The sequence below is a fragment of the Microchirus variegatus genome (genome assembly GCF_963457635.1).
Source record: "Microchirus variegatus genome assembly, chromosome: 10".
In the NCBI taxonomy this organism is placed as follows: Eukaryota; Metazoa; Chordata; class Actinopteri; order Pleuronectiformes; family Soleidae; genus Microchirus; species Microchirus variegatus.
This window is the reverse complement of record NC_139811.1, coordinates 13488679-13512221: the sequence shown is the minus strand read 5'-3', so window position 1 is coordinate 13512221 and position 23543 is coordinate 13488679. Positions and strand designations below refer to the sequence as shown.

The following is a 23543-nucleotide window of genomic DNA, read 5'->3' as shown; positions in this document are numbered from 1 at the left end:
GAGCAGTACACCGGCGACGCATGGACATCACCAGGTTGTCGATCCTGGCCTGGAATGATTGTGGAATGATGCACATTCAGTTGTGTTGCCACAGCTGTAACGCTCAACCCAGCACTCGGCATGCCAATGGCACTCTCCCTCATGAATTGTGACATCTGTGGCATATTGACATTGACAAAAGTCCACATTTTGGTGTGCCCTTTTATTGACCAGACCATAAGGAGTGTCTGTGTACTGGTCACGCATATTGACCACCACTCTGCCATGCTCCATGACTCTCATGAGTTGAAATACTCAATCTGAGATTGTAGTCAATAGGAGTGGCCAAGTGACACTGGACTACTGGGTTTGAGCAAAACAAATCATTCCATAAACAAATGCATCAAGAATCTGAGCAAATGTCATGTCATTCTATTTTTGTTCAACATTTCAAGTTCGTGCATTTATATTTTTGTTGTGTATAGATCATCTGGTTTGAGGGTTTTTTTGTGAAATAAAAAAAACAAGTTATCTGGTGTCTTAAATGTCAATATTTTCTGGTTTCTTATTGAATATGTTTGAATTGTGGACCAAAAAATGTAAAAGAAAAATGTACCATTTTCAGCGTTTTAATAATGGCAAATGGCATTTGGTGAAATAAATCTTGTTCAGTCAACGAAAGCTTTGAAAAATACATGAACCAGAAAAGTAATGGGCTGAGGTTTGTCCTTTCCCATTCAGTATGCATGTTGCATCATTTTCACATGTAGAAATAGTCTGGTCAAAATGAAGGGTCAACCGTCGTTTTTCTATTTCTGAGAGACGAGAACTGCATTGAGAGCAGTGCGGGAACTGTTGGTCAGGTGACGGAAGGTTGTGAAAAAGGGTGACAAGTGGACACTTGAGCAATGAAAACATCCTGAAGGAGGAGAGGGAGAGAGTTCATGACACACAAAGCATTTCGACATGTGATTTGTGACTTGTGAAGTTACAGAGTAATGGCCCCCACGACACAGTTTTGGTTGGTTTTCCACTACCTACTCAAAAAGAGTGACTAGTGACTTGTGAAGCAGTTGTTTTTAGCTTAACTGATTCATTAGAATCAGTTAATTGAAACTATTTGTTCAATACTTTCTCCATGACCGGAGTCAGTGGACTGAAACACAGCGGCAGGGTTCGTGATGCTGCTCGCGTTCAGCAGTGCTGTCGCTAAATACACCAGACTCCTATGTTAAATTCTGAGATTTTAGACATTTCCCTGGTAATTGTTGGTGATGAACCCGCGTTTTTAGGATTGTTAAAGCGGCCATAGAGCGGAAGTTCCAATTAACCCAGTTTTTTGGTGTGTATCTGCACCATTATCTCATTACCTCGCGCTGAAGTTTCAAAACAAACGGTTCAACCACTGCTGAAAACACGTTCTCCTTACATAACCAGCATTTATCCTAAACAGCGGATCCTCCTGGTCTGGGCACTAGTCCGGGCACATCCGGTTGCGTACATTGTACCGCAGTAGAAAAAGAATGTCCGTTGTGGAGGTGTCTCATCCCGGATTTCCACTGGACGCGTTACAGCCGCGGCACGTCAGCGGCGCGGTTCTTCGACATCTTCTGGGGGTGAGATTTCAGTCTGAAACAGCTCGACTGAGGAGAGCTTCAGTGAAAAGAGATTTCGTTCGGCTCATTTACAGCAATTAGGAGGTTTTTGACTATAAAAACAAATTAATGTATGCAAGTAGACCTCCATAACTCGCATATATGTGCAACAGGACCACTCTATGTGAGCTTTAAGTATTTTTCAGCTTGATTCTTTGGTCGGACGTCTCTTCCTGTGACGGCACTTTGACCAATCAGTGGCCGGCAGTCTGACGACGTCACACATGGTACTTCGGCTCGCTTGGAACTTTGCCAGAGCAGATACTAAAACAAGTACTTGGTACCAGGTACTATGCTAGTGGAATCGCAACTTAACCGTGCCGTGCCGAGGCGAACTGAGCCGGTGGAAGCACGCCATTACTGTTCTTCAATGTTGACTGGAACTTCTATATATTTTAAGGCACAATGTCGACAAATGGCAGACGCAAAGAGAGACATGACGTGGAACTTTTGAAATGTTCTGTATTGCACACGCCAGTTCTTTGCCATACATCAATAACCCTCCTTGTCCGATGTCCGTGACGCTTTAATACTTCTGTCTGAAAACAAAATTGAATCTTTCTGTAACCATCTGTTTTCTGTCCATGTTGCGCCAAAGCTTGACATCTGTTGTCCCCTCTCTCGCTGCTACTGTTGGTTTGTTTCCAGCGACTCAGCACTGTGCTTCAAACAGCGGGGTTGTGACAGGTTAGAGAAAGCACTGACACATTTTTAAATAGTCGCTTGCACATATCAACACTTTGGACACGCATTGTAGCAACCAGTTCTACTAGTCTACTAAGTCTCTTGAACATAGCTTTTTTGTTTCAGGGGAACAACAGCCTTTATTATTTATGTTGTAGTACCTGGTGGAATTGGTCACCAAACAGAGAAAATAACAGGTGGGGATAATTCAATTGACCCCAATTTGCTTGTATTGTTGTCATCTAAATTGCTTTTTTTTTAATTTCTCTTGAGTTAAACTTCAATGTATTTCATTTGAATGACCTTTTAAAAAACACTATACAATTCCAGCTTGGCTTTTAGAACTACATTTATCTACTATTGATGGATGTCCATAAATCATCTAACATTTTTTTTTGTACTGCAAGAGTCCACAGAGGTTCAGACATAATTAATTTAAAAGCTAATTGCTTTTAGATGTTTGAATCAGATATGTTGGAAATGCCAAAGTCCTATAGGGTATGACTAATAATATTGTTGCATACTAAATTTAAAGAATATTAGCTTTGACATGGTAGACTGACTTTGCATCTCCTGAAAGAGACACCTTGTATTGAATCAAACATTTGATTAGAGTAGATTTAGGCCCCGTCCCTTTTCTCCCCCTTAAAATTTCCACTTGGTTTGGAGTGCCCTCGACCGTAAATTCCCCTCGTTGAGGGAAGTGGCTTCCCTATGGAATTGGGACACCACTATATGCAAATTAGCGTAGTGAATGCAACGAACGTAAAGAACGTGCTAACCTACATCACATGTTGACAATTCTACCGGTGTAGCGTGCTACTATTTTCATTCAGGAAAATAGCCTTGGCAATAACTCGGCAATTAGCTGCAAGCTAGTTAGTTAGCTAGCTGCTTTCATAAATGGTCATACATTTTCTGACATTAGTGTTCAAAGCTCAACGGTCCTTTGGATGTATAACAAACCAACATATTCCCAAAGCAACACATTTCGACATTGTAACATGCTTATTTGCGAAAAAATGGCGGGGAAAAAAGCCGACTTGCTGAATTCGCAAAGCATCATGGGTAATTTCATCTTCCACTTCGTAGCTCCCCCCTACACGAGAACGCCCATAATTAAGGGTTGGGGCAAATATTTAGGGTTAGGGGAGGTATTGGGACGGGCCTTAGACAGTAAGGGCTTGGCACTCAAGCATTTAAACCACATCTTTACATGGTAAAGGTTACCTGGTTGGTTTAATAGTTGCATCATCATTGGAATTTTCTGTTTGTCCTCAGAATTGTTCGTAATGTTTGATAATTTAGTTTGTGGTGTGCATTAATTACCTTGCTTCAGCAACTGCTGTGCTGTGAAAACTGCTTGTGTCATATCAGGCTGCACACCTACCAGCTGAACTGCCAGCTATTACCATCGTTCACCTTATCGGAACAGGAAGCTCGTCCGTCTCGCCTTCTCTGCCTCTGTAAATCCACCTCTTCTCTTCCTGCGCCGCTAAACCGCACTTAGTGACAACATCCCGTCTAAACAAGGCGAGACAATGGCGACTGAGAATAGAAGCCGCACTGACACGCTGTGAATGTGTCACAAGAGTTATGGGACAGGTGTGAGGAAAGATGCAGCATGAGAGGGGGAGCAGCTGGGCATGTCGCACCATAATGTGATCACGATGTATAAGGAGACACTGTGCGCTCTAACTGGTGACAACTTGTATATGGGATTATGTTGTAATAAAAAGCAACGTGTCATATTGTTGTCACAGCGAGGTTGTTAAATGTACATCTTCCAACGTGAAGAAAGTGTTTCATTGAAAGACAATATTAGTTTCTCTGTGTTGCTTTTGTGTTGATTTTATGGTTTCTGCAATTTCACATACATCTGCTTCCAGTGAGACATGAAATGCACGAGAGCGGGGTCAGTAAATGTCACAGTATGTGGCGAGAGCGTCGCTGCCTTTCAACACTGAAGAATGTCTTCAGTTCATGTTTGATGGAAAGTTCTGCTCTCGCTTCATGGGTGACTTAAAACTGGTGTCAAATATACAGAGTATTGACAGGCTGTCAGAGAGAATCAACCTTATTTAGCTCTGTTTTGTTTGCTCTGAAACAGCAAATCGATGACTAAATTAATCGTCAAGTATTTGGATAATCGTTTATTCGGGTTTGAGTGTTTTCTAAAGAGTTCTAAACCAGTTTCTGTGATTTTTCTGCTTCTTTAAATGTGAATATGGTCTGGTTTCTTTGCTCCATTTAACAAAGAAATCATTAAAACTGAACCATTTTTGGTTTGTGGACAAAAACGACAACATTTTATGAAGACTGAGAAATCGAGAAAATGCTCGACAGATTAATAGAATATGAAAATACCAAATCTGACTCCAGTCTTATTAAGCGTATACATGCAGTAGTAATCAGACTATGAATCGCATTATCCAGGTATCTTAGTCTGACTAAGCCTAGCTCTTAGTCAGACTATTATATTAGCTGGACTAACATGTTTACTTGACATAAAAAAAAAAAACGGAACTAATTATTGTCTTAGTCCAACAAATTGGGCTTTTAACGTGTATTTAACACACTGAGCGTGCAGTGGTTTATAAAGACAGGATTCTACAACTCTGAGACATTGTCATGGCAGCAAATGGATTATGTCATATTTGAAAGGAATGATCGATAGATCCATCTTGTGGCATGAACTCGACTACCATGAGCAAACCTGTGCTGTTTTTGAATATCCGTTGTTTTGGTTATGACTCGAGCATCTGCAAATGAGAACAGACTGTTGCTGAAGATGTGGAAGAGGAAGCAAACCCCTTTGCGTTTGTCTCCATGAAGGAGACTCTGGGAAAAGCGAGCAACACACAAACAGAGAGAAGAAAGATCCTCTCGTGAGAAGTCCTTTTTGATTCGACTGGCGGGTGAATAATAATAATATTAACATATGTGCACTCCATAGAAAAGTAATTGGAACAAGCTTTTATGTGTAAATATATAAATCACCCACTGAACAAAAGGGGGTCAGTGTGGCATTTTTCACCCCGTGTACACTTTCTTTATATCCCCCCACAAAAAAATCTAGTTTATTTGTACCAGTCTGTTTTCACTGACTCAATGAGCAGTGATTCAGTGCCATTAGTGCAGGTGGCCAACAGCATGGCTCCTCTTCGCTCTCCTCTGTGGTGTAATTGTCTTTTTGTCAACGGTCTCCACTGATTTGCAATTATTCTCTTTTTTTATTCGTGTGTTAAAAAACGGAGCTTATCGTGAAATTATCCCATTAAATGGTCTGTATTTATGTAGCCCTTTTCTAGTCTGGATGAGCACTCAGATTCACACAATGAGTCTTTGTGCAGCGTTAAGACTCATTGTTGCAGGTTATTTTTTCGCATGTTTCATACACTAATGGCACAAGGGGCTACGTGGTCTTGCCCAAAGACACATGAGCACGAAGACAATTCCTGCTAGTTTGTTGTGTTTGAACGGATTGATATAAATCCTTTATGTATCTGCTGTGTAAGTTTTAGTTCTTATTTGCTTTATCGTCAACTCTCTGTACTTTACTAGATTTCTTTAATGTCATGAATATAAACATCACTTTTCATTATCAGGCAGGGCATCAGAGACGCTGAATACTTAATTGGCTTTTTTGCACCGCATGGATTCAGGTTCTTTGTTCTTTTCCCATTGGAAATGCCATGTTTTGCATTTACATAAAACTGATTCATTAAATTGTCCCCTAATATGAGCTATAATTCAAAAACTTTTCATTGTGCATAAATTATGTTTCTTGTCTCTCTCTGGGTCCATTTATTTGTCACAGTCTCAGGGCTCGGACAGTGAGTCTCAGGGAAAGTTTTCCAGTTACAGCACCTTATCCAATCAGGAGCCGGAACTCCACAAAGATAGAGTTTCACGAGGTCACGTAGGGGAGCGAGCGGAGAATGCTAATGGCAGCAACCAACACAACAACACATTGCTGACAACAGCTTTAGTGGATGTTGGTGCTCATGAGCTGTCGGTGTTTTGTAAACATCATATTAAAGATTCATCAGTCCTGACTGGTTGTCTTATACTGATGCACAGATTTAAACAGTGGCGACCGACTGTGTCTCACAGCGTCTCCGCTCTTCGTTCTAATCACATCTTTAATTGATGAAGTGCTTGTTTTTATTATCTGATTCTACTGTATACTGATTGCTCACTTTAAATTGTTTCCGTGTAAACATCCTGTGTGCATTTTGAGCAGGATAGGACACGCAAATCCATTTTTTCTCAAATAGAGCAATATTTCCCACCACAGATGAATGGTATGTTTTAAGTTCTCCACTCCTCTCCTCTCCTCCTGATCCAGCCTCCAGCAGTGAAGTGTCATTACCATTGATCAGGATGCAGTGTCTGAGGCCCAATTAGCGAGCAACCGTGCAACCGTGGTGTGCTCTGTGCACTTCAATGAAAAAAGGGCTGCCTGATTAGACCTGAAATGATCAGAATTGTTTATTATATATTTTTATTATTTTCTTTCATCATTTTAAGTGTACGGAAACAAATGCGTTGTTGTGAATATGTATGTAACTTGCTGTAAATATTCATATCTTTCTCTATAGTAAAACTGGCTTAATGGGTCGCCCTTAGCCAAGCAGAAAAAAAGGGAACTTGGCTTGCAAGCGAGTTTGTGTACTCCTGAGCAAGGTACACAATGTCAAAAACACACACCTATGCTATTAAATTAGGAAAGGTTTATTGTGGCAGTGATTGTGGTGTTTGACTTCTCCTTTTGGGAATTTGTCATTTAGCAATCAAAGACATCACATTTCTTCACACAGTCAACTCATGTTTTTTTTTTGTATTTTGAGTTTGAAAGATAAATACACCAAGTATGAACCTTTTCATATAGCATCTAAGATGCAGATGGTAATTGAACTTTATGGTAATGGTCGTACTGTATAATAAACATAATTGCATTTGGGCTTTTGAAATGAAGGTTAATGTTAAGTAAAATGTGTCATTAGCTTGCATTCACTTGCTGAATGAAGTCAGAACTCGGTTAAGTCCACAAAACACTCACACTCGTGCAAATGTTGCAAACCTCCTGCTTAATATGGCGCACAAATTGAGGACTGCTGAAAACCTCAACGTGAACGTTGCCGTTTTACTTCGCAGGAAACCTGCATGTGAAGGGTCTCGCTTACTCGCTCAATCTGGCTGCGCAGCGGGTGTTAAATGCGATAGCAGGAGCCGTGATCGTGGAGCAAATTTTCAACAGAGGCTCAGTGGCAAGCCTCACTTTGGAGAGGAATTAAAAAAAAAAAAAATGTTACAGCTCACAAACTCAAAGCTGATGTCGGCACAGGATTGAGCACGCTGGGATTAAAGTGTGTGTCTTTGCAAAAGAGAGAGAGAGATGGAGCGGTGCATACTTTTATTGTTGGGAAAATTTTGTCGCGTCTTTTTGCCGTAGCAGCTTCATTATCACATACTTTAAGGATGGATTGATGCATATTGCATGATTCCAAAGAAATGAGACGCTGTATGTATGGTTTGACTGTATCTATGACGTGAATATTCAGATTCTTCATGTTGTATGTTATGGTGTAACTAAAGTGCATTGACATTTTCCCCTGTCAGAAAAAAGACATGTGCAGCTCTGTACATTGTTGTTGTCATGTTTCCGCTTCAGCTGTTTATTGTGTTAGTCTGATTTTACTGTGTTCACTACTACACATGCTTCATGTATGTATTGCATGTAACACAAAAAAAAATCTACTCTCCATAGGTCAGGTCAATTGTGCTCCACATAATGTGCTTTTCAATACAAAGGTAATGTAGCTTTTCTGAAATATTGAGTGTCCACCGACATAATGGTGAGGGAGGAAGACGTACATGTCGGCACTTAGCAGAGTCTTTGCGTAAGCGGAGTGAAATCGTTCGAGTTTACTGCCACACTCAAGGTCCATTTAAAATGTGGACACGGTACAGTATTATATGGAGGCTTGGTCATTTTATTTATCCATTTCTATTCATACAAAAGAATGTTCTTTTTTGATGTTGGACATCCTCCTTATAGCTGATATGCAGTGCATAAAAAGCCCCACTCTGTAACTTGTGTCGTCAGACTTTTCATTTTCTGCCTTTCTATTGACAGTGTGTTCTCAAGGCAGAGGGCGTAAAGACGATACTGTCTTGTCCAGTGCAAGACCAGATCATGATATTTGTGGCCGTTCCTCTTCTTTTACTCTTCTGTTCATATCTTTTTTTCCCTCTCCCTCTGTATCTCAGCGGGGCTACATGAGGTACATGCTACATGCTCTATGCATAATGAATGAGGCGGTTTTCCCTGAGCAGCATGAAATCCTAGTTGTACCGAAACACATTGGGGACAAAAGGCTTATGTAACCTGCAGTGGGAATATCAAACAACCGACTGGAGGTTGTAGAAAAATGACTGGTAGTAATGTACAGTAGATATTTCCCATTGCTGTCATTCAATGACAATTTGACCTCAGTACATCCCAAAAAAATCTGTGTATTCTCCATTTATGTTTTGCATGTGCACACACGAGATGTACAGAAAATAGTTTTAACTCCGAATCACCAGTTATCATCGGATGAAAGGTTTTTCCTCTCTGAAACTGTGCGTTTCTCACTTTGACTCTTACTAGTTCACCTTGAGCAGCCTCACAGGCTTCAAAGTTCCCGGAGACATTAGAATTTCACCCTCTTCTCACATCACGCCCCAAAATCGATCCCGTCTTCCATCTTCGTCCTCCTTTCCAGCACCACTCGACGTTCCCTGCACTTCATGATCTCGGTGTCGGCAGATAATCGCCGTTTGTCAACCTCCAGAAGGCACGTGATTTTCTGCAGAAAAACTTCTGTCAGCTCTTTGAGAATGTATTGAGACATGATTTGTCATCAAATCAGAATATTGAAATGCTTTTAGTAACATTTAGCATTTATGAAGAATTAGTGTTATGATGCCAAGCCCTTAGACACGATTGATATCTGCAGAAATTTAAGGAAAATCAATGTCATACTTTTGAAGGAATTTCAATAGATGACGATGTAAGAAAACTAAAACTATAGACACATTTTAGGTTTACATGTGTCTGAATGTATAACAATGACGGTAAAAGTAGTATGTTTTACGTTGTTTGTTGTCCTTTTTTAAAGTTCACACAAATCTACACCTTAACATTAAAGGTTTGATAGTATTTTGATTGTATTTTGCAGAAGTATGGCAGTAATACTCCAAGAACTGTTGATAATGTAACAAGTATTGCATACATTGCATGTCATGCTTGAATTTAATATTTAGAAAAAATGAAAGCCCTAATGACTCACACTAATGCTGTATTTCCATCATGGTAAACTGTTCAGTTTGGCACAGTATGGTGTGGTTTGGAATGGTAAAGCCCTGGGTCAGGCTTGTTTGTTTTTTTTGTTATATGGAGCCAAGAAACCAGAAAATATTGGCCGCTGAAAAATCAGAGTATGAAAACAGTTGATCAAATTACAATCACATTCCCCTGAGCATTCTCAGTATAGAGAAGGCTAAAGGAGTAGGTCACACAGGGAGAGTGTAGTAAATGAGAAGAGGAGGAAGACTGTCTTCAATCATGTCCTCTTGTGTAATGGCTCTACAGCAGCTCTGCCTTCTTCTTCTTTTTTTATCATCATCTTCTCAACCTCGAGTTATGATTGCTCTGCCTCAGTCAGATGTTTGCGTATAAGCGCATCACTTTAACAGACCGGCCGCTGTGCGAACACGCAGGGGGTGAAGACGATGCACAGCAGAGCGATCGGTGGTTAGTGATCTCGGGAGTTATGTAATGTTTTTGTCGGTGACCTCAGACACTGCAGAGACACCGGGTGAGAGAGAGAGAGAGGAAGATGAGAGGAACAGGGGGGTAGAGTGGGGAGTGCACACTCTCTTAGCTTCAGCAATCAGTAAGTTAATCCATAAAGGTTTTACAGTAACCTTAAGATATGCAGTGCCTAGAGAGAGTGACGCAGTGTCACACTGCATCTTGGATCAAAACAAACGCTCCATTGGCCACACCTACCTCTGTGATTTCAGTTGCATAGTATTTAGTATAGAGATGTCACATTAGACTCCATCTGTTCATGTTGCATTAGTATTATTCTTGTTATATGATACAAAGCTGATGCTGAATGATGAAACTCTTGACTTTCTTTCTAGTTTAGAAAATACTTTTTCTTGAGGTTGATGCGAGGTAGCAAAAAAAAAAAAACACCATCTCACCAAGTAAGGTCTGTACCTGCTGTTCTTTTTGGGGAAAAATGCATCTCCTTTCTCGGAGACATGTCATTCTCTTTTCATTTCGTCTTGGCTGCTAGACAGACACAGAAAGACTGACTGAATACCTAAAATCATGGAGGCAGGGTCTAAGGACAGAGGAGGTCACGACATGTATAGAAAGGCAAACTGTGACGAGCGAATTTTGGCTCTGAAAACAAAATGGATTCAGTTTAATTAGATTTGATGTATGAGGAGAGGCACTTGTCCAATGTTGGCGTCCCCTTATACTTTCCCCACGCTGTACGAAATCTCCCAAAGTATTCAGAGTTATCACTCACCTTCACGTTTTGACGAGTCTGCAAAAAATGGAGCAAGTGCAGCCAGTCATACCATGTGCTCTCCCTCCCAATGCCCACATCTCTGCTGAGTCAGCAGAATTCAGTGTGCGTGTGTGTGTGTTAAATAGGCTGTGTGGACCAATTGTCAAACAAACCTCTCTTTGTGAGGACATGTTGACCTTGTGAGGACATTTTGGCTGATCTACACAACTTTAACAGGATTTTTGAGGATTAAGACAAGTTTGTTTTTGTGTGTTTTGCACTTTTAGAATTTGAGGTATCATTGTGAAGGAACTAAAGCGGACCTAGACCGGAAGTTCCAATTAACGCAGTTTTTTAGTGTGCATCTGCGACATTACCTTGTTTAAGAAGCCCTGAAGGTTCAAAACAAACAGTTCTGCCGCTGCTGAGAAAACTGTGTTTTATTGTAATCTCGGGCTCAGCGAGATCTCTGAAAAAAACCCTTCTGGTTATGTAAAAACCGGTTCTCCTGAGCAGCAGATCCTCCTGCTCCAGGCACATCCGGTTGCGTACATTGAACTGCAGAAGAAGAAGAACGTCCATTGGGGAGGTGTTTTCACGAGCGACAGTGTCTTCTGACTCCGTCAGGGACTGACGGGACTGCGTCGTGGTTAAAACAATGTTTTGATAATAAGTAGCAGTGCATCCACCGTTCCAGAGGGTGGATGCACCGCTTCTGAGAACGGGTGTACTGATTATGTCACTTCCGGGTACTGGCCAATCACAAGACAGTTGGGAAGGCTCTTCGCTGGCTGGTCAATCACAACACAGTCTGTCTTCTGGGGGTGAGATTTCAGTCTGAAATATTGCGGATGAGGACAGCGTCAGAAAAGACCGATTTCTATTGGCTCGTTTACAGCAACTAGGAGGTTTTTGACCATAAAAACAAGTTAATGTATGTAACCAGACCTCCATAACTCACATATATGTGCAACAGGACCACTCTATGTGAGCTTTAAATAAATTTGGCTTCATTAGAAGGACGTATTTGTCCTTAAAAGTACAAAAATAGGTGTATTTTTGTGTTTGTTCCTTCCCCCTCTGTCTTATGTTCACCTAGTAATCAACCTCACTGACAGGATATTCTTCACTTGCTCTGGCTCTTATTTATGCTACCTGTGTCTGAAAGATCTGCTACGCCGCTAACAACAGCCAAGAGTGAAAGATGCATGTTGTGCTCGTATATTTTTTTTTTTCCCTGAGGCCAGGCAATTCTAAATCATTTATTTTAGGATTGTTTTCTTCCTAGGTGAAAAACAAACCTCTGAGTCTTCTATTGTAGGTTCGATCGGCTGTTCTGAGCCATCAAATGTGGTCGATGGAAGATACTGACACACAATCTCTTTATAAATTTGAGGAGATCTGACTAATATAATTAATATAAATTAAGTCTTTTTAAGTAAACCCTTTTGTAATTGACGTCCTAATTCACATATTTGCAGATCTGTGTTTCAGTTCGTAGAGACCTACAGAGACGGGAACAGAGTGTGACTGAATCACATTTATCGTCAAACACCATGGCAACGGCTCTTTGCATTAGGCACTTCTAATGTAAAGCAGACTTTCCCCCGGGACTTTGAACCGGGACAGTTTTTATGTGACTTATTGTCTCGGTAATAACAGATGCAGACAATTTTGTGAAAAGTAAGTCTCAATTTAAACATTTATAATATTTATTTACAATTATATTTAAATGCCAGACGGAAAATATTAGTACTGCTCCTGTGGGGCTGCATCCAGCAGTTGTTTTCATGTGGAAAATGTTTCTCCCAAAACCTTGAAATTATTATTTTCTCCAGGTTGTCTACACACTTTAGTAATCAATCATTTTCAATGTGCTGCTTAATAATTGCAGCCTTACTTTCCTGCTCTTTCGACCTCCAGCCCGTCATATTTCGTCACCAGTCCATAATAGAGTAGTCACTGTCATGTCTCATCTTTGACAAGGTGGTGATGTCTTCTGTGCAAGGCAGAGTGAAGGTTGTGTGACACAAGGACAAGTTGACGGTTAGCCCTGACAACGAAAAGCAACGTAAAAGCAAGTTTATGTTAAACTAGTTACGTTATAACACTTGGGTTTTCAAATTACGCACTAAAACACGAAACTGTAGGTATGTAGGGGTGGGCAATATGACTCTAAAATGATATCATGATGTGCTATCATATCCAAATAATTAACTTTATGATGTTAATTCAAAGAATTTCAAAATAAAAGTCTGTGTTTTGATATGGAATGATAAATAGTTCACAGTATAAATGTATTTATGATGCAAAATCAATCTCTTTTTTTTAAACGTACAGAAATTACTCAACCGGACCGCAAGTTTGAGACCTCTGTTCTACAGTGTTGGCTATAGGCAGGCTAATTTTAGCTTGCCAACATTAGCTACGGCTGCACTTTTCTCTCAGGCTCTGAAATATGCAGCACTCTTCAGTTTTCATATGTTTCACCAAGTGTTTCCTCAGAGGTGCAGGTGTTTCCTTGTCCAGCTTTGCACTTTGCAAAAAGATTAGTCGGGGTTTGTTTTTGTAAAGTGTAAATACAACCGGCACCGTTTTACCATTGTCCCCTTGGTCTTTGTACACAGGACTCTGTTCACTCCGATGCTGATTTGCGTATCAGAATTTGGCACCATTAAATTTAAAGTAAATAGGTCATACATTGGTATTAACACAAGTCGGTTTGTGTACCGTGTAAAAAAAACAAAAAAAAAACCTAGTGTGGTGCTCGTCACAAGTCGTGGAACATCACAGGAGGGGGTTGTGTTTTGAGGTGGTGCAGGGGTGGAGTTGGGTCAGGCAGGGGGAAATGGTGTTGAAATGACAGCTGTCTGAACAATTCACTATATGCACTAATGTCTCCTCATGGTGTCCTATAAGCCAGCTGGACTATTTCCACTAAGCTGTCAGCCAACAATGCAGAGATGCTTTAACTATAACTAATTTAATGTAAATAAACAATTAAAACTTTCTCTGTAAAATGTAATTCTAATCACATCATGTGTACATGATTAGAACTCAGCATTTTGAAGGAAACTTGCCCTATTCTATTTAAACCTCCGACATTTACTTTGGTGTGCTCCTGACTGTTGAAGTGAGAGTGAACACTATGGGGAGATCCAAAGTTCTGTCCGTGGCCTTCAGAAAGAAGATTGTAGAGGCTTATGAGTCTGGTAAGGGATTTAAAGAAGTCTCAAAAGAATTTGAAATCAGCCATTCCACCGTCCGGAAAATAGTCTACAACTGCTAACATGCCCAGGCCTGGCTGTCCAAGCAAGTTCATCCCAGAGAGCAGACCACGAGATGGTCTAAAATGTCATCATGGGACCTGCTCTTGCTACTGTTGATGTGAAATATAGAATTTACAGAAGCTGTGTTCACAGAGGGATGCAGCGGTGAGCTGGTGTTGTTGTTTTTCGTAAACGTTACCTTAAAGGTGCCGTATGTAAGAATGTGTCCAAAAACGGTTACTACATTCAAATTCAAAATACGGAGGTCTTTTAGCGTTCGTTTTCTGACGTAACTGGCAACCCGTGGTTGCTCGGCAGCTGAGATTCTACCGACTGCAATGATTGGTAGACGGCGGTAGGTGGCGCCACATGCCGAAACATGATTTCAAAACATAAACATGATTTGCAGTCTGCAAAATATAATTTTTAATGCAAATATTTTGGCTGTACTGTTGTTGTTGGTGAGTTCAGTTTGTTACATGAACATTATTCCTGAGTCTCTGTGACATATTAGGAGGATTTTATGGCCAGTTGCTTTAGATTTATTACATAATGCACCTTTAACAATAAGTTTTCCCTTGACACTAACTGACCGTAATAAAAGTATATTTTAGCAGAAGTTGAAAGTGATGCTCTGTGCGTCATACAATCAATTGATTGGTTTAAGGTGAGCAAGTCCTGTTGTGGAGAAGATGCAGTAATACGAACTGTGCTTGTTACTTATGCAGCAGGTTCCTGTGTGAAGGTCTGATCCACATGAAAGCACCACAGCATCACTATACCAGTATATTTCTGTGACACTGCTCTGCCTTGGAGTAAAAATGTCACTGTGCCGCTCCGTCTGCACCAGACTATGTGACTTAGAAATACTGTTCTTTGCTCTGATGCATAATATTATTCTCTGTTTACCTCTGTGCGGGTTGGTTTCATCAAATCAGAGAATTGAAATTGTGATCGTGCTGTCAGACGGCCTGAAGGCACAGTGCCAATGCAGTGTGTGTTTGTGCTTCAATTAATGGCATATTTTTCAGCAGCGCTTTGCAGCTAAATTTAGTGGTTACAGGGGTGCTGCACGTCTATGCTGTATGCCCATAGGCATTATGTATTTGTCCTTCGTGGATTTTAAAAATGGTGCTTATAATTTTGAAGTATAGCATAATAAATATATACAGCCTAATTATTTTTTGTATTCTGCAAGGAATATAGCAACTCTACAGTGTTTTAGTCTTTGTGTTTTACACAAATACAAATAATGATTGGTTTAAATGTAATACACATAGACATGAGCCAAAGAATTGATTAGAAAATGATTTAACTGGGCCAATAATTGTCGTGTTTTCCATTATGTGTGGATGGGGATAACGTTCTTTCCATTTATCTCAACAAAGCATGGTCAGATGTCCTAGATTACCGAGCACCAAAAGCACTAATTACTCCGTCAGTGGTTGAATTTTAATTGCGTCTTACAATGTGTCTGGTATTGTCTCATGTGTGAATGTGTCTGTGAGTGTGTGTGTGTGTGTCACACACTCTTTGGCTGTAACACAATGGCCACAACTCTCTACCTCCTGCTGTTGTGTTAGGACAGAGACACAGAGGAGAGTTTAGTCACTGAATCAGCTCCATGTTTTCATCTTCAAATGCTATTTAATATTTCTGCATTAAGCAAAGGTTACTCCGTTTCATATATCAATTATATGTATATATATATATTTACATTTAACAGTGAATCATGTCAACTAACTACCTCCCACAAAATATTTTCCAAAATGTCCATATGTTGAGTTTAATTTCCCATGTACAGTATTCTTTGCTGAATTATTCCTTTCTGTAAATGCACTCGCTCTATGATGCTGTAGAATGTATTATTTAAAAACAGTCCATGTACTGTATAATACTCTCATCATGAGCTGATGGCAACATTTAAATGCAACGAGACTGAGGAGGAGTTCAAAGACAAAAGGGAAAAAAAAGGATTAAGAGGGGAAAAAAATACATAAATCAGCCCAGTGGTTCTGTCTTTTCCACCATGGTTGTTGCCCAGTGGCTCTGCTCTCTTTTCACAGAGAAAGAACACTATGAGATTATTCACGGCCACTCCAGCCTCAGTGAGGGCCACTTCTACCTCCTGGTCATTAGAGCGAGGTTTGTAAAGACAACAATGGAACCCATCGCGCTTTCATCGACCACGGCTCTCAGACAGACAGGAGCGGGTCATCTGACATGTTCACACAATATGTGTTATCCCAGAATGAGCCGAGAGAGACGCAGGAAAGATGCTGCTTTATGTTAATACACCACATGATCAGAGTGGCCCTAAGAGCTCCTCGATGCTTTTTCTTGCAGCTGGGAAATAGATGTGAGCTTTTCAACGGTCTATGCAGTCATTTTCTGTTTTGGACCTTCCGCTCAAACACGTGGTGAAAACATGATGATTGTGATTTGAACGACCAATTACTTGCCTTCATGTGACAATATCCTCCACTCTTGATCAGTGGTAGTGTCTAAAATAGACTTTCACCTCTGGGTCAAATTACCCAGTTACTGCTAATCTTCATTGGGTTCACTCAGGTTTAGAACTCCCAGATCCACCCACTCACTTTGGCGTGAAAGATGCTCATGCATGATGTCACTCAAAATGTCAAATGCTGTTTTGAAGCCTCAAAATGTAGGTTTTTGTCTAATGCACGTCCATATACAATTGACCTCATGCACTTTTTGGTGCAAAGTAATGAATTACATTTACTCACACTTGAAATTTGTAGTTTTACTTGGTAAGTATGTATGTTTTTTTTGGAAGGAGTGTACTTCACTATGTTTTAAATCACATCAGTTACTGAGTAAAATAGTGGTACTTTCACTTGAGTAGAATATTTCAGTACTCTTTCCACCTCTACATACATGTACTGGTTCACTAATCATTTTATTCTCAATGGAAGCATAATATATGTATATATATATGTATATGTGTGTATATGTATATGTATGTATGTGTGTATATATATATATATATATATATATATATATATATATATATATATACACATGTATATACCTGTATGTATGTGTGTATATGTATACATATATTCACCTCATTGAAATATATATATGTATACATATAAACACACATATATACATATACAGTATATGTGTGTGTGTATATATATATATATCTATATATATATAGATATATATATATAGATATATATATATCTATATATATATATAGATTTCAATGAGGTGATTTTTGTACATTTTCAGTCTTGTTCCTTTACTTTTATGCACAAATCCTCATTGGTCATTTTTGTATGAATATGTGTTGTAATTCAAAGTGTTATGGTGAAAACGATGTGTTTTTATGATCCATAAATCTGACTTGGATGCTCTGATGCTGACCTTTTGTTGGTCTCTCACATGATGGAAAGATCTGGCATTGTCATGTACAAGTTACAACATGAGCTTGTTTACTGGTACACACTGGGGTTTTTTTTTCCACTCCCAATATCACATTTCTCTTCTCTCCATTGCTTTCTTTTTGTGGACGAATGTAGAGACTCAAGTCAACATCCCAGACAGCCCCTGTCTTTTTTCCATTAGCTTAACATAGCTATCCACGTGTGTGTGTGTGCGCATATGGCGCGGGGTTAGTGGGGATATCGATTTCCCTGGGGCCGGAAATAGGCCTCCAAGCAGTCGGAAATCTCCGTCCTGGAGCAGTCTCACTACAACGCTTGTCGTTTTCCAAATGTATGGAAAATAGTTGCCATCTGACGCCACAGTGGGTCAGTCGGTGGTGAGTAAAAGACTGTGGGTATTGACTGATGTGTCACAAGGGGTTGTGGGATCGGTCCACCTCGATGTCTACTGATGCTGCCGTCGTGAGTGTTGTTCTGTTTGATTCTAAACTGATGGATCTATGACGCTCTGCCGCAGACAGCTTCTAATCCTCCTGCTTTCTTTCGCTATGGCGACTGTTCCTAGGTGTCACAACCATACTGTATGCGGACAGCAGTAATCCCGGTATTCCTCTTGCGTTTATTTTTACAGCAAGCTATAAAAATTATACCATCGAGTCCACCGTTGGACTTCAAGCATGAATATGTTCTTTCCATCAGCGCTGTACCCATCATACGAAACAATTACGACAGCTACTGTCACCATTGCAATGTAGATTTATAAAAACTCTATCTATTTAACGTCAATGTCTGTCTCCCGTCTGTCTTTCAGTACCAGATCGGCCAGCTGTACATGATCAGCAAACACAGTCATGAGCAGAGTGAACGTGGGGAGGGGGTGGAGGTGGTGCTGAATGAGCCGTATGATGACCCCGAGCACGGATCCGGCCAGCTCACCGAGAAACGAATCTACCTCAACAAGTGAGTGTCTTTCTTTTGCCGTGTACCATACCAACATCAATTCAATTCAATTCCGTAACCTAAATTCTACTGTATCTGTCATTCTATTTCATTTAATCTCAGAGTTTGTTGTTTATTACGCTGCAGCCGATAATGCTGAAAGAGTTTCTCAATCAAAAAATAACAAAATTCTTGATTTGATGAAGTTGGGAAGCGGTAATTGTTATTTCCTTGTCTTGTTTGGTTCCTCTGAGCTTTGGCAGCAAACGGCAAATGAGTAGCCGTGATTCATGGGTGATGAGAATTAGACTGAGTTATTTTTGTACACACCAGTGATAGTGACTTTGACCTCTGCTTTCAACCCATCCTTATTACCGTACACACCAGTAGTGAACACACACAATGGGGGATTGGGGACCTTGCTCACAGGCATTGAATCAGCGACTTTCCAGTTACAAGCCCAGGTCCTTTCCTCTTGTCCTCTTGACTGTGAAGATGAATAAATGCAATAAGATGAAGAAAAACAAAAGACATCACACAGGCTAACTCGAAATACCTGTTATTTCCCTCGACACTCTTGACATTTCATAGGGGTTTGCTTAGTAATAAGGTGATGATGAATGAAATCATGACATTTTAATATCTATGCATTTGATGATTGTTGTAAACATTTTGGTCGAATAAATAAACATTTGTTGTGTTGTTTTTTTTAACATATTTTGATATGATATATATATATGTTAATTAAGTGATAAAAACTGATATGTATATTATGTCAAAGGTCCCATATTATGCAAAATCAACTTTTTAATCATTTAAATACTTATATTTGGGACTCTGGAGGTCTTATCAGTCAGCAAAGTGTGAAAAAAGATGACTCGCTCATGTTTTTATGGTCCTCCTCAGTCTAAGTACAGGAGATAAAACACGCGATGTTGACTTCCACGCTCATTGCGACGTCACAAAACGTTAATTCCTGGAATTGTTGTCCGCTTTGTCCACGCGAGAGTGCTGGCGAGGGCAACAGTATCCAAAAACCGGAAGTCCGTGAAAAGTTCTATTCTTGGCTCCACAGTGCAGCACAGAGTTCTACACAAACTTCCAGCCTCAGAGGATTTATCTGTCCAGTGGATACATGTTATATATGACGTCAATGTGCCTGCTAGAGCCTGCAAATGATCACTTTTCCAAATGCTAACTGCTGTTAGCTCACAGTAGATGTAATTTCCTGTAGTTTCGTTTTACTTGACCAAAGTATGCCACAGACATGTTCATTAGGACACAAGGGAACTAGGTTAACTTGGAGGAATAGGCTATAATATGGGACCTTCAACTAGGGATTACCCATTGACTAGATGTCTTAAGATGCGTACATATCACCATCTTTTGTGCTCGCATTTTTATAACGATAATAAAAAGCTGCAGTAATGAATCCTGTTCTCTTTCAGGAATAAGCAAAGGGTAAATGTTGCTGTGCGTCCCTTTTCATCTCTGTCTCAAGCCTGTTTTCCAGCACTTGCTGTAGCAGCCAGTTCATACATTGTTGGCCCTGTGCGTCGGTAAACTTGATAAAGTGTGAAATTGACTATGTGATAATCTGTGATTGCAGATCGCAGTTAAATCCGTCTGAAGTGTGGTTTCCTCACGTTCATTGTTGGTTCGATGTTATGAGCTTCTCATTATCTCATTACACACAAACAAACGTTTTCTTCTGTGCAGCATTGAGGCCAAAACAATTTTGGACTTGTCTGATTTAGTGGATCCAGGTGACAGCCTGGCTCAGCACTTCATTGATTTTCAGTCATTAAATGTTTAAACATGGCAAAGGAGTCAGTGCTAAAAGACAATAAAAAAGAATCTAAACTGAGTGCACAAACCCTCTCTTTTTCCTACTTATCCTTTGCTTTTCTTGGTGCATTACGTCTACTGCACTAATTAATTTAGCTTTTGGCCAGCTGTATGCCTGTCATCATCCGCTCCAGTATTTTTAATAAATCCACACCCAACACTTGGCAGGAGCATAAACCTCTATCAATACAGCCAACTCCAGTCAAAGTAATGTCATTTGAAACTATTGATTTCCATGGAGAGATCAGAGCACCGGGTCAGCTGCAGAAGCAGAGACGTGTTCTCCCAACTCATCATCAGGGTCCTTTTCAAGCACTAGACCATATGGGCATTTATGCAGGTTCCAAATAGATTAGCACCTGAAGCATCCAGTTTAAAATAACTTTGCTGAATTAGCTGATTTTCTTCCTCCAGGACAATGTCTAATATATAATACAATTCTACTAATATTATTAAAAATAATAATAATGATGATGATGATGATGATGATGATGAAAACCCAAGGTCGCTGAACAAGGAACAGTACCCTTCTCTTTCATCATAATCTGGTTTTGTCTTGAACACTCGTCTCATATTATTTTCGTTACCATTTCAGTTACACGTTTTATCCTCAGAAAACGTGTTCCCAAAAGTAAAACATTTATCCTCCACATGAGGGTCGCACGGGGTCGCTACTGCCAATCCCAGCTTGACATGGGGGGGGGGGGGGCGAAAGGTGAGGAACACCCTGGACAGGTCGGCGGTCCATCACAAGGCAAAAGTAAGGCAATGAGACAGAAATGAAAAGGGAGTCACACAGAGACTGGAGTGAGAGGCAAGGAGGGTGAGGGTTTGTGGACAGAAGTGACGAGTAAGTATGGACCTTTGGGAAATGAGAAGTGTGATGGGCAAAGATTTAGTGCAGCTTGCAGCAGTGTGTGTGTGTGTGTGTGTGTGTGTGTGTGTGTGTGTGTGTGTGTGTGTGTGTGTGTGTGTGTGTGTGTGTGTGTGTGTGTGTGTGTGTGTGTGTGTGTGTGTGTGTGTGTGTGTGTGTGTGTGTGTGTGTGTGTGTGTGTGTGTGTGTGTGTGTGTGTGTGTGTGTGTGTGTGTGTGTGTGTGTGTGTGTGTGTGTGTGTGTGTGTGTGTGTGTGTGTGTGTGTGTGTGTGTGTGTGTATGTATACATTAGCCTGCATGTCTGTGTGCTGCTGTGTGTGTGGGCCGAGGTAGAGGAGGTCAGTGTAAGTGATGGATAATTTGAGCAGTCACTGTCGGACGCCTGCTCCTCTCCACCCACAAACCACCTGTTGCAGTGTTAAAGCTGCAGTCGTGTGTGTGTGTGTGTGTGTGTGTGTGCGGCTTGTAGTTAAGGTAGTGTGAAGACATGTCACCAGTCTGCTGTGTCTGGAAACTCCATTAGAGGCAGACCAAGGGGAGCTGTTTCATGTCCCAGTGGCTTGGAGTCTTTTACCTACTGGTATAAAATAATATAATATAATATAATATCCATTACCACTTTTCAGCAAACGATACGATTTGAGGGGTGAAATTATGTGGGTGTTAAAATAAGAAGTGATTGCTTTAATAGTAAATCGTGTTTTTTCTTGTGGCTTTTTTTGCACAGTGTTTTGGACCACAGTGACCTGAGGAGAAAATAATGACATGGTCTGCACATAATTTTTCTCTCAGCAGCTACTATCAATCAGCACTTACAGTTCTATTGTTACCCTGTGGTTTCTTCCACATGTGGCTTGGAGATTGTCCTTCAGCTGAACCAGGTTTTTTGCCCCACTTGCCGTCTCCAAGCAATTATTTCCCCCCTTTTTTTTAATTGGACACCCAACAAGGTGCTGGACTCGACGGCTGCAGCTGCACCACTTTTGTTGAGAAATAGCAACTTCTCTGCGTTTTCTGCGTTTTCACCTTGTTCTCTGTGCCGTAGGGTGCAAGCTCTGGTGAGATTTCACTGCAGGGTATAATCAGTGTAATGAACTTCATCAGAAGCCATCATGGCTGCCTCATGTTGCTTCCATTAAGGCCTCACATAACTGAATCTTTTTGTTTTTATTCCGCTTGACGAGGCCAAGAAGTCAGAACGTGTTACTTCTTTCTCATTCTTCTGTGTGCCCCCCCCCCCATTTTTAATCTTTAGTCGGTTCACTAAACCATCTACTGCTCTTTCTTTGTGTTTCAGTAAGCTGCCCAGCTGGGCCAGAGCCGTCGTCCCTAAAATCTTCTACGTCACAGAGAAGGCGTGGAACTATTACCCTTACACCATAACGGGTAATATTTTTTATGTAAAATATAGTAGCATTAAAGAAGTTAATGATATGGTTTTGTGCTGATTTGTCCACACAAACACACACCTCATACACATACACATACACACACACGTGAACATTCATTCTCTGCTTTACAAACACGGCCGTGTTCACCTGCTGGCAGCCATTATATGAGATCATTGTGAGGGCAAAGGGATTTGGAAGCAATATTCTGTCCAACGCATTCCTCTGTGAGAAGAGGGAAAGGGGATCGAAGGGTTTGGAGACAGACATCAGGAGGGATAGTGGAAGTAATGAGGACAGGACGAGCAGGTTTAACTAACACATGAAGAATGATGTGAACACGTGTTTACAACACTGTCCTGGATGAGATTTCTTTTTCTTTTTTTTATCTGACAATGAAAGATCCTTTGTTTTATTCTACATTGTGCATCACTGCCTCATAATAGCAGTTTCAACATATTTACTGCTCTTATTTTGTAACGCTAATTCATTACTAACATATGGCAGCTGCTGATGTCTGCAGCTGATCGAGGTAGTGTTAGGTGTTGGTTTCACATTGCCTCTGTTTTGTTGAGCTTATGTTGACGTGCTTTTGCTAAGACTTAAAGTTATTCTTCCATTTCATAACTAACTGATTGTTATTATTCTTTTCTCCCGTTTGTCTGTCACGCTGATGGCCTCATACGGGAATATGATCAGAGTACACGGTGAGTAGTTGCACACAAACCCACAGATGTTCTTCTTAGGACGCATCATCATTGACTTCCATTCATTTTGATAACCAAAACAAGGTGTCGTCCCTCACCTCGACCATAACCAGTTAATGCCCGATCCTAACCGTTACCTAACCACAATTTCAAATCTTTAGAAAAGGTCAAAAATAGGTAACAAATACGAGTACACACACACACA

At 40.5% G+C, this 23543-nt stretch overlaps 1 protein-coding gene across 1 annotated transcript in view; it reads left to right on the top strand.

Moving 5' to 3' along the window:
• The window catches only part of LOC310932643 (cytoplasmic phosphatidylinositol transfer protein 1-like), a gene marked incomplete at both ends in the record, with an annotated part of 42260 nt that overhangs the window by 8969 nt on the left and 9748 nt on the right, over positions 1-23543 (top strand). Inside the window, 2 exons of the mRNA XM_083895973.1 lie at positions 18394-18542; positions 22541-22643. Coding sequence (XP_083752099.1) covers positions 18394-18542; positions 22541-22643 — 252 coding nt within the window. The remainder of the gene's footprint in view (positions 1-18393; positions 18543-22540; positions 22644-23543) is intronic.